The sequence below is a fragment of the Globicephala melas genome, chromosome 2 (genome assembly GCF_963455315.2).
Source record: "Globicephala melas chromosome 2, mGloMel1.2, whole genome shotgun sequence".
In the NCBI taxonomy this organism is placed as follows: domain Eukaryota; kingdom Metazoa; phylum Chordata; class Mammalia; order Artiodactyla; family Delphinidae; genus Globicephala; species Globicephala melas.
This window is the reverse complement of record NC_083315.2, coordinates 67,310,312-67,328,246: the sequence shown is the minus strand read 5'-3', so window position 1 is coordinate 67,328,246 and position 17,935 is coordinate 67,310,312. Positions and strand designations below refer to the sequence as shown.

Genomic DNA, 17,935 nt, shown 5'->3' with positions numbered 1-17,935 from the left:
GTGGCCTGGCAGGCGTTCTACTGGTTGTATAGCTCCCTGGGAAGACAGTGGGCCTGAGATCTTTCTGGTTCTGTACAGCTCAGCCCTCTTTCTGGGAGGAGAACAGCCCCATTTTGTCCAATGTCTCTTACCCCTTATTTGGAATGATCTCGCCCTTCTTTGTATTCAGGACTTATTTTGAGCAAGTTCAAAACCGTCTTGCAAAGTTCAAGATCATTATGACAGGCAAAAATGCAGTGAAATAGCACACCACTGTCAGTTAATTACCAAAAATCCTTTAATAGCTGACATTATTATAAATTATATACCATTATGACAGGGACAGTTGGGCTCTCTGTTTTTCTTGCCCTCCATTGGAGCCCCAAACAATGCCGTCTTGTTGGGGAGAAAGACCTGGATGCACTTGGAGGCAAGTTGGGAGTTTACATGGGCTACCTACGCTGACCACAGCAGCCTGTGGGCCTCTAAGGACACCCTGTTGCTGGGTGGGGATGAGGCAGCTGCCTGAAAAGGCCTCAGAAACAACCCTTTTCCCATTCCTACCTGCCTGCCCCACTGCTGTGGCTACAAGAGTCTCTTCCCCAATGGACCTCCCAACTCCCTCTGCCCTGTTGCCTTCTCTTCTCCCTGTCTAGCCTACCTCAAAGAGGCCCTCTTCCAGGCAGCCTCCCCCGATTTTTCTTCCTAAAGCTCCAGGCACATGGTAGGTTAGTTCTCTTTTGTTTTTGTTCTTGAGTTGGGCACATAAAGTACACATCTTAAGTGTAAAACTTGGTGATTTTTGTTGTTGTTGTTGTACACGGGCCTCTCACTGTTGTGGCCTCTCCCGTTGCGGAGCACAGGCTCCGGACGCGCAGGCTCAGCGGCCATGGCTCACGGGCCCAGCTGCTCCGCGGCATGTGGGATCTTCCCGGACCGGGGCACAAACCCGTGTCCCCAGCATCGGCAGACAGACTCTCAACCACTGCGCCACCAGGGAAGCCCCCAAACTTGGTGATTTTTTACCTATGTGTGCACTATGTAATCTTCTCCCAAATCAAGATATGGAATATAGGTCCTCTCTTAACTCAGAAACGTTCCTGTGCATGAGAATCCCCTCTGGAGAATGTGAAAAATGCAGCCTCTGGCCTAACCCAGAGATGCTGATTCAGTGGGTCTTGGGTGGCCCAGGACGGCAGATGAACAGTACTCAGGTCTTCAGGTGGAGGAGGTCTGCAGCCCACCCTTGGAGAAACGCACTCAGTGCTTGCTGGGGTAGGTCCCCTGTCTTCTTTGTTATCCCCCTGTCAGATGGGGGCATGCTCTGCTCCCTTCATCTCAGGACCCAGCAAGGTTCTGGGCCGAGAGTGGCATCCACAGGGGTGGATCCAGGCTGGTGCAGCCTGAAGCTAGGCGATTTGGGAGGCTGTCCCAGAGAAAAAGAATACTCTGTTGGGTGAGGGGCCTCGGAAGTACCTCCTACAAGTGAATTTTACCCTACTTTCAATCCACCTCTGGCAACCACTAAGAGTTCATGGTCTTAGATGTTGTCAGGGTGAGAAGTCTGTCTGCTGGACGGGACAGATCATTCCCCAGCTCACTCCTTCCACCCACAGAAATGGCCACGGGGATGCTCAGCCCTGCTCCGGATAAGAATCACCTGGGGATGCTTAAAAAAAAAAAATACCCAGCCCCACATCAGGTGTTCTGATTTAATTGATCTGGGGTAGGGATTGAGCTTTAGTATTTTTTAAGCTCCCAGGTGATTCTAATGCACAGTCAAGGCTGAGAATACCTGAGCAGAGGCCTGGCTCTGAATTTTAATCTTTCTTTATCTGCTCCAGACTTATACTAAGAGTACATATATACTAAGAGTATATATAAGGCCAGGTGGCTGCACCTCCTCCCACTGCCTTCCTTCTGCCTTTTCTTCTGAAGGGGCCAGGACTCCTGGCTGGGGTTGGTGGCATCCACTCCAGCCATGTCCTTGGTCCACCTCCACAGCACCCGCTCCATCCCGGGGACAAATCAGCTAATAATATTGGGCATTTATTAAGCATCTAATGTTATTTCTAATCCTCATGACAACACTGCATTTTAGCAGGAGGGAGGGAAACAGAACTCAGGAAGCCTTAGTGATTGCCTTCAGAGCCTCAGTGGGTAAGTGCTGGAGCTGGGATCACACCCAGGCCTTTAGGGCTCCAAAGCCCACGTGCATTTCCCTGGCCAGGCTGCTCCTGGAAGCAGTGCCTGTTTACTGAGCACCGGCCATGCCCAGGGCACAGGCCTGGGGCCCATTGATCCATTAGGCACAGCAGACACAGTGTCTAGGGCCCACGGTAATTTTAGGGGGCCTACAAAATGCTTTAATTTTCATTTTGTTTGAAATCAGAAGAAAAGAAATAATAATGATAAACATACAACGATGAATCCAGCCTGGATTACACTTGTCTTTATGCCAATATACTTGTAAAATATATTATTTAATATTTTTTTATGGAAGAAGGGACCCATGAAGACAAAAGTGTCTAGGGACTATGGAATTCACAATGCAGCCCTGCACACAGTCCTGGGCCCTGGAAGGCACTGACCATTGTGTCCCCCAGCCCTTCCCAGAGCACAGCCAGTGCTAGTGGGGATTGAGGCAAGAAATGTTTATTACACACCTCTGCATGCTGAGAGCTCTGGGAAGTAAACAAGAGCAACAGGTGTGTCCTGGTCTGGCTGGGAAGAGACAATGTACACACAGGAAGCCAAGAGCAGGACAAGACAGCATGCTTTTTCCCAGTGTGGCTAGTTCTTCTATCTCTTCTTCTTATTCTTTTTGGCTGCGTTGGGTCTTGGTTGCTGCATGGCCAGTTCTTACTTCTCTCTCTTATTATTATTCTTTTTGGCTGCATTGGGTCTTCGTTGCTGTACGTGGGCTTTCTCTAGTTGTGGCGAGTGGGGGCTCCTCTTCATTGCAGTGCTCGGGCTTCTCATTGCAGTGGCTTCTCTTGTTGTGGAGCATGGGCTCTAGGCACATGGGCTTCTGTAGTTGCAGCATGTGGGCTCAGTAGTTGTGGCTCGCGGGCTCTAGAGCACAGGCTCAGTAGTTGTGGTGCACGGGCTCAGTTGCTCCGCAGCGTGTGGCATCTTCCCGTGTCCCCTGCATTGGCAGGTGGACTCCCAACCACTGCGCCACTAGGGAAGTCCCTTCTGTCTCTTCTTATTTTTGTCATTTTATTCGTCACTTAGTTATGTCCTGCTTTGCAGGTTATTGAACTGTTTCATCTATTTAATACTTCAATCAACTATTCTTTTGTGGATTTTTTCCCTTTCTTCAACAAAAAATTACTATTTTAATAATATATTTGTTATTTTAAAATATTGGATTTAATTGTCCATTTAATTGAATGGGTAATTCAGCCCATGGTGCAGAAATTCGGAAGGTACTGAAGAAGGCTGAAGGCAGGGGAGAGAGGGAGGTTTCTTTTGCTCTGAACCTTTGGTCCTGTTTAGTTTGTGCCATGTGCGAGCATTACCTATCTAATAGAACGGCTGAAAACAAACAAGCAAACAAAACCCCAAACAGGTATGTGTTGAAAAGTTAATCTCCCTCTTACCCAGTTTCCAGCTTCCCTGTCACTCCCACCACCCCAGAGACAACCAACTTTCCCAGGTTACCATGGATCCTTCCAAAGACATTTTATGCATATGCAAGCATATATGTTTTTTAAAACATTTACCCAAATTGTAGCACACTGTACACGTTGTTAGTCACTTAAGGTCGTTTTTTCCAGTTATATATATATATATATATATAAAACATATATATATGTTTTTGAGATTATTTCCCTTTATAGGTTATTATAAGATATTTAATATATTGATAGTTCTCTGTGCTATACAGTAAATCCTGTTGCTTATCTATTTTATGTACAGTAGTTTTGTATCTGTTAATCCCATACTCCTAATTTATCCCTCCCCCCTCCCTTTCCCCTTTGGTAACCATGTTTGTTTTCTATGTCTGTGAGTCTGTTTCTGTTTTGTATATAGATTCATTTGTGTTATTTTTTAGACTCCACATATAAGTGATATCATATAAAATTTGTCTTTCTCTGTCTGACCACACTTAGTATGATATTCTCTAGGTCTATCCATGTTGATATAAATGGCAATATTTCTTTCTTTTTTATGGCTGAGTAATATTCCATTGTGTGTGTTTGTGTGTGTGTGTGTGTGTGTGTATATACATACATCACATCTTAAACCAGTCGTCTGTTGATGGGCACTTGGGTTGTTCCCATGTCTTGGCTATTGTAAATAGTGTTGCTATGAACATTGGGGTGCATGTGTCTTTTTGAATTAGAGTTTTCATCTTTTCCAAATATATGCCCAGGAGTGGGATTGTTGGATCATATGGTAGTTCTATTTTTAGTTTTTTAAGGAACCTCCATACTGTCCTCCGTAGTGTCTGTACCAATTTACATTCCCACCAACAGTGCAGGAGGGCTCCCTTTTCTCCAGACCCTCTCCAGCATTTATTAGTTGTAGATTTTTTAATGAAAGTCATTTGATGATAGCCTCTTTGTGGTTTTGATTTGCATTTCTCTAATAATTTGCGACGTTGAGCATCTTTTCGTGTGCCTGTTGGCCATCTGGGTGTCTTCTTTGGAGAAATGTGTATTTAGGTCTTCTGCCCATTTTTTCACTGAGTTGTTTGTTTTTGGTCACTTAATATTTTGATCTTTTCATACTGAGGGCTGCCTCATTCTTTTTCAACAGCTGGATGATATACCATAATTGATTTAACTAGATCCTCTATTGATAAGTTTGTTTCCAATCTCTGTTATAAAGTAACCTTACGGAGCATAACTCCCCACTCTTCCAGTTGTGCGTTAAGTAACTGTATATATACTTTTTTCACTATGTGCAAGCACATCTGTATGTCTGTTTAGAATGGAATCACAGCGTCAAGAGATGTGGACATTGTGCAGGGAGGGGAAGTTGGTACAACCTCCATGGGGAGGCCAATGTGGCCATACTTATCTAAATTAAATCCCTCCTCCCCAAACAATTTCTGGACCACCTCCTGGGTGCTGGGCTAGGGGTACGGAGGTGAGGAGCACTCAGGCTTTGCTCTTCGGGGGCTCTCAGGTTGGGACAGATCACTTGCAGCCCTGGGAAGGAGGGCTGGACAGATGCCAGGGCAGTGCAAGGAAGACAGCCATGGGCCTATCACTCGGGAGAGAGGAAGAAAATGTTTGCTGGGAGGAAAAGAAGGAAGGGCACTGCAGGTAGGTGAACCAGCATGTGCAAAGGCCAGGTGTCACAGGGGAACTTTGGGGTGTGCTGGGGAGCAGGCCTTCTCTTGTTCAGGGTCCATGTGGTGGGAGGGGAAATGAGATGGAAGCTGCACCTAACAGGGCTGGGAAGTAACTCTTTGATCTGTTGGTCATGGGGCTCCATTGAAGGGTTCTCAATGTGGTAGCCTCATGGTGAGAGAAATGCTAGAAGCCTCTCTCTGGCCGTGGTGTGGAGGAATGATTGAATGCCAATGTTTCTTCCAGTAAACTCCCAGTCTCTGAAGGACAGGCTCCCTGCACTAAAGGCCTTTAGCCCATAGCAAGTGTAGAAACAGGCAGTTGAATTATAGCCAAGAACCAAACTGAGCCATATTCCCTGGCATTGTCTCTGAAATGAGGGCTCCTGAGGGTTGTGAGCTTCCTCCAGGAGGCCTGGGCTCAGGCCGGGGCTCATGATCTGATGCTGCTCACAATGACTGTGACATTCTTTAGAAGTCTCTCATCTCTGTTCAAAAAAACGCCTCCGGGCTTCCCCGGTGACGCAGTGGTTGAGAGTCCGCCTGCCCATGCAGGGGACACGGGTTCGTGCCCCGGTCCGGGAAGATCCCACATGCCGTGGAGCGGCTGGGCCCGTGAGCCGTGACCGCTGAGCCTGCGCGTCCGGAGCCTGTGCTCCGCAACGGGAGAGGCCACAGCAGTGAGAAGCCCGCGTACCGCAAAAATAAAAAAAAAAGCCTCCATTTTGCATACTATTCCCTGATATATCTAGGTTAGCTTTAACATTAAAATGGGATGTATTACAAATATAATATAAAGTAAGTTTCTCGGGACTTCCCTGGTGGCGCAGTGGTTAAGAATCCGCTGGCCAATGCAGGGGACACGGGAAGATCCCACACGCTGCGGAGCAACTGAGCCCGTGTGCCACAACTACTGAGCCTGTGCTCTAGAGCCTGTGAGCCACAACTACTGAGCCTGCATGCCACAACTACTGAAGCCCATGTGCTCTAGGGCCTGTGCTCCGCAACAAAGAGAAGCCACTGCAATGAGAAGCCCATGCACTGCAACAAGGAGTAGCCCCCACTCGCCACAACTAGAGAAAGCCCGCACACAGCAACGAAGACCCAACGCAGCCAAAAATAAATAAATTAATTATTTTTAAACAAGTAAGTTTTTCTAACAGCTTTGAGTCAAATTAGCCCTCCAGAAAAATCCTTTGATTTCGAGGGGTCCGCCCAGTTTGAGAAGGATGGATGCAGGCAATCCAGTTTCACTGCAGCAAAGCTACAGTCCTCACCCTGGTCTCTGTGTAACTGCCTTCAGCCCTCTTAACCACCAGGAGACTTGCTGCACTTCACTCATCCACGCCTCTGTTCATTCATTCACCTGGTATTTCTGAAACCTGATAATGTGCAGGGCGTTGCCCTCTCCTATGACATCCACAAGGAGCAGAATAACAGTAGCGGCTCTAAATGCTTTGCATGTATGATCTCAATCAATACAATGACCCTTTGAGGTACGTACTATTGTTACTAAACCTATTTTACAGACGGGGAAACTGAAACTCAGAGAGGAGTTAAAGGTAAAGTGACAGAGGCCACCCTAGAAGCAGCAGAGCCAGGATTAAGACTAGGCAGTCTGACCCCAAGGCTGCCCTTTTACCTCCTGTACTGTGTACACTGTGCAGTTGGGATGAGAAGCCTTAAGCACTGGGATAAGAGGCAAAGAGCCCTGGGAGCTGGAAAACCTCAGATCAACTTCCGGCTCCCTCCAAGCGGCACTGTGATCTTGGGCAAATCACCCTCCTTTCCTGGTTCTAGAATCTGCCCTGGCCCCCCTCCCTGCCCTATTTTGCTTTGAGCTATTTAGGCTATTTAGATAGTGGAGGGTTAAGTGCAGCCCGAGGGGTGTGACCAATAGCATTGAGAAGGGAAGTTTCTCTCGATTCTCTGGAGCTGCTGAGTCCTACAGTGTGCCAGGACCTTATTTAACTCCTACCACAGTCGAGCAGGTCCTTTTTTTTTTTAATTTTTAAATTATTTATTTATTTATTTTTAAAATTTTGGCCGTGCAGCATGTGGGACCTTAGTTCCCAAACCAGGGATTGAACTCACACCCCCTGCACTGGAAGCGCGGAGACTTAACCACCAGACTGCCAGGCAAGTCCCCAAGCAGGTCCATTTTATTGATGAGGAAACTGAGTCTCCCTGAGGTTAGTTGGTTGTTAGTTGAATGGCTTAACCTGGTAACAACTAACTCCTTGCTTATTTCAATAATAATAGCTCCCATTTACTGAGCATTTATTAGGTGCCAGACACTGGGCTAAGCATTTGAATCTTCAAAACAATCTCCCAATATTATTATTACCAGTTAAGTCTCAGGCTCCCCATAACCTGGGAATAATAATAGGCCCCTATTGGGGGTTGTTGTAGGAAATTAAGGAAGTTGCCCAAGGTCACACAGCTAAGAGGTAGCTGAACAGGATTTGCACCAAGGTCTGTTTGGTTCAATAAAGTGATGGTTAAGAACCATTACTCTGTGCTACCCAAGCACAGGCTGCCTGGAGTGGCAATAGTAAAATCGGCATTTGATTCATAGGGGCTATGGTTATAGGTCCCATAATTATAGACAGGACCAGGAAAAATCCTTGTCTCTGAGAGAGTGTAGGAAAAAGCAAACAAACAAAAAAGCCTAAAAGTGGGTGAGGGTAGGTATTGGTTAAACTGGTGTTCCCAACATTGCATATATCCAGGTGGATATTAGGATAATTTCAGGTGATACACAGATAAACTTTCTATTTTATGTATTTATTTAAAAGTGATAAATATAACTAGCACATCTGTGACTCCATGGCTATTACTGCTTATGACAAGGCTAAATAAAAGTGGTGAACTGGGGCTTCCCTCGTGGCGCAGTGGTTGAGAGTCCGCCTGCCGATGCAGGGGACACGGGTTCGTGCCCCAGTCCGGGAAGATCCCACATGCCGCGGAGCGGCTGGGCCCGTGAGCCGTGGCCGCTGAGCCTGCTCGTCCGGAGCCTGTGCTCTGCAATGGGAGAGGCCACGACAGTGAGAGGCCCGCGTACCGCCAAAAAAAAAAAAAAAAAAAGTGGTGAACTGATTTTAAAAATTAAGTAAATAAGTGTCAATAACATGTCTACACTGTTCAGATGTTCTTTCGCACTCTCAAATATGTAATGTAAGTCATGCTGGTTCTATCTTCAATATGTCCAGGATCTGACCTCTTCTCCCACGCCAGCATGGCTTCTCCTGGGCCACTGCAACAGTCTCCCACCAGGCCCCGCTCCCCGCCCTGCCCCTGCAGTCTGTTTTCCATATGGCAACTAGGGGGAGCCAGTTAAAACAGAAGGCAGATATGTCCCTCCCCCTCTCAGAACCTCCAGGGGCTCCCAGCTCAGAGGACAAGCCAAAGACCCACCAATGGCCTGTGCGACCCTATAATCTGCATGCCCCCTCCCGCTAGTATTTCTCCCATCTCATCACCTCTTTGATGGTCTGGGACATGCCAGGCATGCTACCACCTCAGGACCCTTGCACTTGCTGTTCTCTGAGCCTGGAACATTCTTCCCCCAGATAGTGTCAGAGAGGTTCCCTTCACCATCAAGACCTTGCTCAAATGTCACCTTCCCAGAGAAGCATTCCCTGACCACTTTTTCTGAACCACATCTACCCTCTCCTGGCATTTCTGTCTCCTCTTCTCTGTTCCATTTTTAACCTTGGCATCTTTATCTTCCAAGATGCTGGATACCTGATAATTTTGTTTATGGTCTGTCTGTCCTCCCACTAGACTCCTTGAGCTCGGGAATTTTTGTTTTTGCTTGCTGCAGGATCCCTAGCACCTAGAACATGGCTTGGCACCCAATAGGAGCTCGATGAGTACATGTCATGTGGGTGAATACAAAGTTCCATTCGTGCACATGTGCATTTTTCAAGAGAGAAAGGGTCCAAAGCACTCATCAAAGTCTCAGAAGGGTTGTCTGCCACCAAAGGGTACCCCAGCTCCCCCATTTGGGACCATGTTGGCCAATTAGATTTACTTTCTAAAGGGGCAGACAATACCACTTAGCCAGTTGGGCCTATAGTATTTCTCCTGAGAGTTAATAAGTGAAGCCTTGGTTTATCCATTCGTTTTCTGTGAAGTGGGCTAGGATGAGTCAGTCTCCCTGCCAGTTCATCTCACCATAGTAAGAGGTGGCCCAGACTCCCTCTGTAATGCCTCTGTTCATAAGCAGTGGCCCCTAGAGCCTGCCTCTTCCCACCACCAAGAAGCAAGTTCTGCCTTGTATTATTTCTGCTGTTTCATACCTTGTGAATTCCCAGCTAATGTGGAAACATCCCAAGGGCAAAAGACCATGTTTTCTTTTCTAGGGTCAGATATTCAGAAGATGAACATTCAACTCAAGCAGCCTGGGGTTAAAGTCCCATCTCTGCCACTTGTTGGCTGTGTGATCAAAGACAAATTACTTAACCTCTCTGTTTCCTTCTCTAAAAAAATGGATTGTTTAAGAATAAGAACTTCCTCATTATGCTGTTGGGGGGATTTGATGAGATAGTGCATATAAGTGTTTGGTATGGGATGATGATGAGCATGGAGCTTGGTGAAGTGAGGGGTTTTAATCCAATCATGTCACAAATATTAAGTGCCTGCTATGTGACAGGTGTTATGCTAAGGACTGGGGAGAAGAAATAGGGCAGGTGCTGTCTTGTGTGAATTAGCTTCTTTGATGGTACAGACAGAGTGGCATCAAATGGCCTGTTTCTGACTCGCTCAGTGGGTCTGTGGGTGGCCTGTGCCTGACAGTTTCACCATCTCTAACCACGTGGGGCTTACATTCCAGAGGCAGAGGAGAATGGACACGGGGTTGCATGGGTTTATGAACTGTGAGAAAACACAGGGTACTTTGGGGGAATATTAGAATAATGGGGAGGGGGCAGATTTAAATCTCAGGGGTTAGAGTTATTTCTTTGTGAGTTACTTTGTGAATAACCTGGCTGCAGAGACCTGAGGAGCAGCAGCTGGGACCCTACCTTTCTCCTTTCCTGCACCCTCAGGGAATTTGAGCTTGTTCTCCAGAGGGGCAGTTTAGGAGGGTGCCCTAGGCTGAAGCTCTGAGGCCCTGCCCTCTGGGCACTGCCACACACACCCTCTAGTGGTCACAACACAGGCAGGTGCTAGGCTGGATGGGCCCTGGAATCCAAGGACAGTGGGACTGACTGTCACCATCCTTCTCTTCCAGATACTATCTCCATTGAGACTTGGTCTTCCTGGAATGAGGGATGACTCCGGGACCTCATGTCATTTAACTTTGGTAACCAACTGTAGCATGATTCCTATTCCCATTTTACAGATGAGAACCCCGAGGCTTATAGAGGCGAGGGAGGTTAAGTAGGGTCAGTACTGAACTCAGGCCTACTAGACTCTGGTTTTCATGCTCTTCAGGTGTCATCCAGCTGGCACCTAATGGCACCCCACCCTCAATGCCACATCTCTGGATGAGCAGGAGCAGAAGGCAAACTTTGTCCAAATTACTGCCCAGGGAAGAAGGCAGCCCTCCCCAGGAAGTTTCCTACTTCAGTCTCTCCTCGGCCTGAGGCCCCAAGCACAGGCCTGACATCCCTCAGGGTGCTCCACCAGGAATCCTGCAGAAAGGGATGCCCTGGTACCTTAGGGAGGTATGGGGGAATGGAGGGGGAAGGAGTCACAGTTCACAGATTTGCATCCAGGGGTGCTGAGCATTTGTGGAAGCCCTGAGAGGTAATCCATCCACCTACTATCCTTTTCCTTTTGCTTCCCCTCACACACACATACCTCTTCCCCTAGCCAATGGGTTCAAATCCAACCTCTGCCACTAACTACAAGCTTGTGCAAGTTACTTAAGGTCTTTGTGCCTCAGTGTCCTTTAATGTAAATTAGTGGTGAATAACCATGCCTACCCCTAAAGTGTTGTTATATGGAGTCTGGGGCCTCAGCCCACAACACTTTGATTCAGCAGGTCCAGTGGACCACATTTTGGAAAGCAGTGTCCTGAACGGTGTGCTCCGGCAACACAGACCCACACCACTTTCTAGCTGTTGGGGTAAGAGCACATACTGGTTTATGCCTCTCTGGTTTTAGTATCTTAGCAGTTTCAAGGCTATCTTCATTTCAGTGGCAAATTAAATGAGTAAGTTCCTGTTTCTCAGTTTCCTCATCTGTGAAATGGAGATAATAGTACTAATAGGATTGTTGTGAGAATGACTAAAATCTTTGTAATGCTTGCTTGGAACATAGCCTTGGCCATAGTAAGCACAAGCTATTATTGTAATCCACAGCCAAACCAGCAGATACCCTGATGAAAGAAAACACTTTACATCACATTAAGTTTCTCCTTGCATTTTAAGACGCATTCATTTCCCCAGGGGTCAGAAGTGACTGAAAAGGGGCCACAAGATCCGTTGTCCTCTAGGTGTTGCTTACACAGGTGTTTTGTTCACTTGTGAAAATTCACCCTGTTTGCTTAGGACTTGTGCACTTAAAAGGCACTGTCTCCTAGGATCCTCATGGTTCTGTGAAGAAGGCAGGGCAGGCATCATCATCTCCGTTTTTCAAACGGAGGCCAAGACAGCTATTTTGATTGGGCCAAAGAGGAAGGGGATGAGGGTTGGGAAGCTTCTCAGTCCGGCCCTCCATTCGCGAGAGTAAACGCCTCTCCCAGAGGGAGCGGAGCGAACAGTACCTGGCTCCAGGTAAAGCTCAGCAAAGGGTTCTAAGTCCTTCCTGCAAACACCGGCCTTCCCCCAGCGCACACACAACTTGGGCCCGCCCGGGGACTAGCACCGCAGCACGCTCACAAGGCCAGTCCCACACGTGGGAACTCCCGAGGGAGACCCGCGCGCCTGCAAACCCTCGGCTCCGGCGGGGGGAATGGCGTCCAGCCGCGGGCCAATGAGAGTAGCGGAATTTCTTTCATTCAGTGCTGGTCTGGTTCTTGCCCGGAAAGGGGCGGGACACCATGCCGGGGGCGGGGCCGCCGCGCGCCGGGGAGAGGGCGGTGCCCGCTCAGTGGCCCGGCCAATCGGCGCCGCGCCCGGGGTGGGAGGGGGGACCAGGCCTTTTTTCCCTCCGCGCGGGGCCAATCCCGACTTTACAAGCTTGAACTTTTGCCACCCTCGGACTAGCAGGAGCGCCCGAGGAGGTACCCCGCCGCGCCGGCTCCAGGGGCAAGAGCGGCCTTAACCCTTACCTCGCCGGGCGGCTAGCTGCTGCCGCCGCGCTCCCACCAGCTCGCCCCGGATCAGGCGGGCCCCGGCCCCCCAACCCACCCCCATTGCCATGGTGAAACGTCGCTGGGGAAATCACGAGCCCTACCCACATCCCTCTTCGTGGTGCAGAGAATAAACTGGGGAAGGGAAGGGGGTGGAGGAGTCGCCCAGCCCCGGGACGGCTGGCGGCCCGCCTAGCTCCGAGGTAAAGAGACTTGGCGACCGAGAGGAGCCCGAGAGAAGACCTTCTCCGCCTCTACCCCACCCTCTGCAACTCCCCTACCTCGAGCAAGCCTAGAATCCCGCTGCGCGAGGCATTCCACGCCCCTCGGTTGGCCGGGCGGCCAACCCCTGACTTCGCGCAGGGGGTGTGGAAACCTCGTGCTATCACGCTAGCTCCCGCTACTCCAACAAATCAGCCGCCCCCTGCTCCCAAGAGACGCAGCCAGGAAAGCATACACGCACACCCATTTTTATTAGCCTTCCCTGGGATGGGCGTTTGTACCAATTCTAAAGTGCAATGTGTGTTTGTAAGTTTGTGCACAAGCCAGGGAAAGGCAAAGCGCCCCGTTTGTGTCCGAGTCTTAGAGAGTCCGCCGAGCCCTCGAGCAGCCCGCCCGTGGTTTGTGTAACCGCGTGTGTGTGTGTGTGTGCGAGCGCGCGCTCGCATCCGTGCCCGCGGCGCACGCGAGCCAGAGAGGAGGCCGTGGGCGCTGTCAGGCCCGAGGCGGGGGTGCTGGGGCAAGCGTGGGGCGGGGGCCGGGGCTCGGCCCGCCCCGGGAGCCGGCCCCTCGGAGCCTCGGGCCCTGCAATGGGACGTGTTCTCCTTTAAGAGTTAAGAAACTTGAAACCTTGTTTGCGCAACAATCAGCGCCGCGGAGCCGCCAAAGTGTCTAGACTGGCATATGATGGGAGGCAGCCAATGACTCCGCGGCGCTCCTCCGGGGGCCCTCAGTGTGCGTTTGAGGAGAACAAAAAAGAGAGAGCCGAGCGGGGGAGCGAGCGAGGGAGACGAGCCGAGAGAAAGAGCCGCCGGGCGCTGCCTCGCCAGACCTCGCCGGGACCACGGGGCCACCGGGAGGCACTTTTTGTGGAGGGGGGAGGGGGGCGACCTCTGCAGCCGCAGCGTCCGGGGCGTCCGAGCGCAGCGTGGGGCGGGCTACGACCTCTGCCTCGGTGGATTGCATTTTTAATTAAGGATTCCCAGCAGCTCTTTGGGATTTTTACAGTTTCCACTCATGTGTTGACACCCGCGTTCTGGAGAAATTCGCTCCAAGTGCATCTAGCGCCTGGGACCTGAGACGGAGTTGGCTTTTCGTGCATGCAATTCCAGGGATTTTGGTTTTGTTTCGGGTTTCTTTTTCTTTCTTTCCTTTTTTTCTTTTTCTTTTTTTCTTTCTGCAGGGAGTAAGAAGGAAGTCGAGGGTATCAACAAGCCTGCCTTTCGGATCCTGCAGGAAAAGCCCATGTAGTGAAGTGCTTGGGTTTTAAAGGCAGGGCTTCCCAGACACATTTGGGGGGTTCGGCGCGAGCGCTTTGTGCTCATGGACCAGCCGCGTAACTTTTGAAGGCTCTCCGGCCCATGCGGGGTCTTGCTGGCGGCGCGCAGTCTGCAGTCCCTCTGAAGCGCCGGGGCTGGAGTTACTGAGCTGCCCGGGCGCCGGGGTCCATGTAGTCGCGGGCCGAGCGCGGACTGCGGCTCGGCGTGCGCGCGTTCCCCGCCGTCCTGCCCTGGCGAGCTCCCTCATGTTGCAGCCCTGCGGCGCCCCTTCGACGACAGGCTGTGCGCGGTCTGCACGGCGCCCGGCGGCAGAGCTTCATGTGGGGCTGCGGCTCGCGCAGCCGGCGCCTCGCTGAGGAAACGGACCCCCGGTAACCGGAGACCGCCTCCCCCCCACCCCCGGCGCCAAAGGATATCGTATGTTCAGGTCCAAACGCTCGGGGCTGGTGCGGCGACTTTGGCGAAGTCGTGTGGTCCCCGACCGGGAGGAAGGCAGCGGCGGCGGCGGCGACGAGGATGGGAGCGTGGGCAGCCGAGCTGAGCCGGCCCCGCGGGCACGAGAAGGCGGAGGCTGCGGCCGCCCCGAAGTCCGCCCGGTAGCCCTGAGGCGGCCCCGGGACGCGGTGGGACAGCGAGGCGCCCAGGGCGCTGGGAGGCGCCGGCGCGCAGGGGGCCCCCCGAGGCCCATGTCGGAGCCGGGGGCCGGCTCTGGGGGCTCCCCGCTGGACGTGGCGGAGCCGGGAGGCCGGGGCTGGCTGCCCGAAAGTGATTGCGAGACGGTGACCTGCTGTCTTTTCTCGGAGCGGGACGCCGCCGGCGCGCCCCGGGACGCCGGCGACCCCCTGGCCGGGGCGGCCCTGGAGCCGACGGGCGGCGGGCGGAGTCGTGAAGCCCGCTCGCGGCTGCTGCTGCTCGAGCAGGAGCTCAAGACGGTCACGTACTCGCTGCTGAAGCGGCTCAAGGAGCGCTCGCTGGACACGCTGCTGGAGGCGGTGGAGTCCCGCGGCGGCGTGCCGGGCGGCTGCGTGCTGGTGCCGCGCGCCGACCTCCGCCTGGGCGGCCAGCCCGCGCCGCCGCAGCTGCTGCTCGGCCGCCTCTTCCGCTGGCCCGACCTGCAGCACGCCGTGGAGCTCAAGCCCCTGTGCGGCTGCCACAGCTTCGCCGCCGCCGCCGACGGCCCCACCGTGTGCTGCAACCCCTACCACTTCAGCCGGCTCTGCGGGCCAGGTGAGCGCGCCGCGCCCGGCGGGCCCTCGGGGTTTCCCTTCCCGCCCCCTTCCGCGGCCTCCTGTCTCTCCTTGACACCTCTGGCGGGCGGGCGGGCGGAGCTGAGGGTGCTCCCCCGGGTGCCCCTGGAGCTTGGGAGCTCCCAGTGGAGGCGCCTGACGCTGGCAGGAAAGCCGGGGAGTGGGGATGTGGGCGCACACGGCAACTTCGTCTTAAGGCTCCGGCAAACTCAGAAGGGTGCGCGTTGGAGTTTTCTCTTCAGCTAAAGGGACCTGAGGCAGGCTCCGGCTTTCCAGACGGTGGAAGAGGAGGGCAGGTCTAGAAGAGGCCAAAGACTTGAGCGCCCCCCTCCTCCAAGCCCATTTACCCCCAGTCCGTGCCCGGGCCTGTAGCATTTGTGTGCATATGCCTGGACCTACGGTATATTATGCTTTGTCGTATCCAGGTAGATATATGTCGTGAAATTGGGTGTAGGCAGTTCATGGCTAGAGTCCAAAGTGTTTGTAAACTGTCCTACTTGTTCCTGTCTATACTGAGGAGCAAAGCTTTTGCGGGGTAACCCTCCTCAGAGTGGAGACCACCCTCTTGCTCTCTTGCCTCTTGATTGTTGCCAGCATCCCTTGGGTGTCCAATGCCAGGACCTTCTGTCATCGTCATTCTCAATCCTGTGCCCAGCTTTTCTAGAGAGCTGAGGGTCCTGGAGGTGTCTAGGTAGGGAAGGAAGCTGGATATTTTAGTACTTTTGAGAACTGCCCCCCTTCTTTGTCCTCTTCTTGGGATTTTTCTGCACACACCATCTACCCAGTCTTGCTTACCTGAGCAGGCCCTGGGTGTTGTAGCAGAGGTGAGGACAGAAGGAGACTCCAGGCAGGCCGGAAGCTTGCATCCTCACACACACACCCCAGCGCCCCCTTCCCTTGCACTGCAGGGATCACACATTTTTAGCCTGTAGCATCTTCTGGGTGTATGCATCTTAAGTGGCACTGGGGGTTCTGCAGGGATGGGACTCTCTGAGGGTTATAGACTGTTGGGCCTGGGCAGGCTCTGAGTTCCTCTGGCCTGGCTCCTCTGGAGAGAGGCAGCACCCAGCCTGGGGGCATTTAAGAGGGTCAGATCACACAGGTCTCCTGACTCCCAGCATGGAAGGGGAGGGTGGGGCTAGAAGCATGGATTGGTCCCAGGTGTCTTGTTGGTGTCTGGGGTGGTGGCTGGAGGGGAAGGACGGTGCCTCACTGGTGGTTCCTGAAGAGAGAGCACTGATGGGGGCTGGGGTGGGGAGAGGCAGCATTGATCTGGCTGCCCTGCGCCCCGCATGGTCGACTCCAGGCCTGATTCTCAGGGGCTTTGGGCAGTCGCTGGCCTGTGGCCCTCTGCGGGCTTTCTGTGTTCCTTGTTCTTCTTCTGACAGCTTTCCCTGGAAGTGGCTTTCTCTCCTCTTCCACCCTGGCTCCTCCCTGCCTCTGAGGAGGAGGGCCCTGTTTGTGGTTGCCCTGTCCCTGGTCTCGTTTTCAGGAGGAGAGAATTGGTGGGGGCCCCTCTGCTCTTCTAGAAGGCCCCGCTGGGCATTTTCTCTCTCACCACATCAGTCTGCTAGGGAATATTTGTTGAGCACTTACTCTGTGCCAGGCAGCATGCTGGGTGCTGTAGTGGGGAGAGTGGAAATATGAGTAGGATCCATGCCCTCAGGAAACAGAATCTTCGGGTTGTGGTGGGGGGGGGGAGAGTTGGGACAGAGATGGGGGGAGCAGGGCCAGGCCAGAGGGTCTGAACTCTCAGAGCACTGTGGGGTGTGCATGTAACAGGAGCACCTCTAGGAGCCTCACAGCTCTAACCTGGAGCGGGGCCTTGGAGGATGGATGGGTAAGGGGAGGTGGGTGTCGAGGGGGAGGAGGAGAGGGCCTGCTGGGAGTCAGGGTACCAGGCAGGCTCAGGTGTGAGGGTGGGAAGGGGTGGGGTAAAGAAAACTGGAGACAGGCAGGACCCACCCTGCCCATACTCCTTGGATAAGTCAGCTTGGGTCTTGGTTTGAGTTTGGTGGCCTTGAGCAGTTTTAAGTTGATGGGCAAACTGCAGTGGAATGGTTCTGACCCATAGACCTGGTCCTAGGCTCTGCCCGGCCGGTATCGACAACTTGACCTTCGAGGAGTAGTCTCTCTGTGGGTCAGTGCAGGCGGCTCTAGAAACGTTCTCCACCTCAAATTCCAGACTAAGCATTGGCACGTGACTCCTCTCCTCCTCCCAGAAGGAGGCGCTGTTGCAGGGACTGTGCCTGTTCTCCTGCTACTTCGTTTGCCGAAGCCCCGCCCCCCCACACCCCGTTCAAGCCACCCCGGGGGCCGTTGGGAGCACTGGTGGTCTGGGAAGAGTTTCCGGTAGGCACCACGCTGACCCTCTTGCTCCATCCCATGCCTGATGGCTTGGGCCGCCTGGACTGAGGACTGGGGGAGCCCTTTGCTGTCCACCCCACCGCCGCCTCCTGGCCGCCAGCCTGGCTCCCGGAGCTGGGCGGGTGCATAGCTGGAGCTCAGCCGTGCGCGTCCTGATAAGGAGACTGCTCCTTCCCGGGCTCTGGGGGAGAGGGCTGGGGCACTGGGGCAGGTACACCCATAGAGAGTACGCTGGAACACCCAGCGGGCCAACTGAGGGACACCCACCGGCTCCCCAGTGCCCCCCAGGCCCCCA

At 52.7% G+C, this 17,935-nt stretch overlaps 1 protein-coding gene across 1 annotated transcript in view; it reads left to right on the top strand.

The window, feature by feature from the left end:
- Window positions 1-13,447: 13,447 nt before the first annotated feature.
- SMAD6 (SMAD family member 6) overlaps window positions 13,448-17,935 on the top strand; it is a 75,002-nt gene continuing 70,514 nt past the window's right edge. The window contains exon 1 of the mRNA XM_030875185.2: window positions 13,448-15,253. Within this exon, the coding sequence (XP_030731045.2) occupies window positions 14,446-15,253 (808 nt within the window). The 5' untranslated portion in view covers window positions 13,448-14,445. The remainder of the gene's footprint in view (window positions 15,254-17,935) is intronic.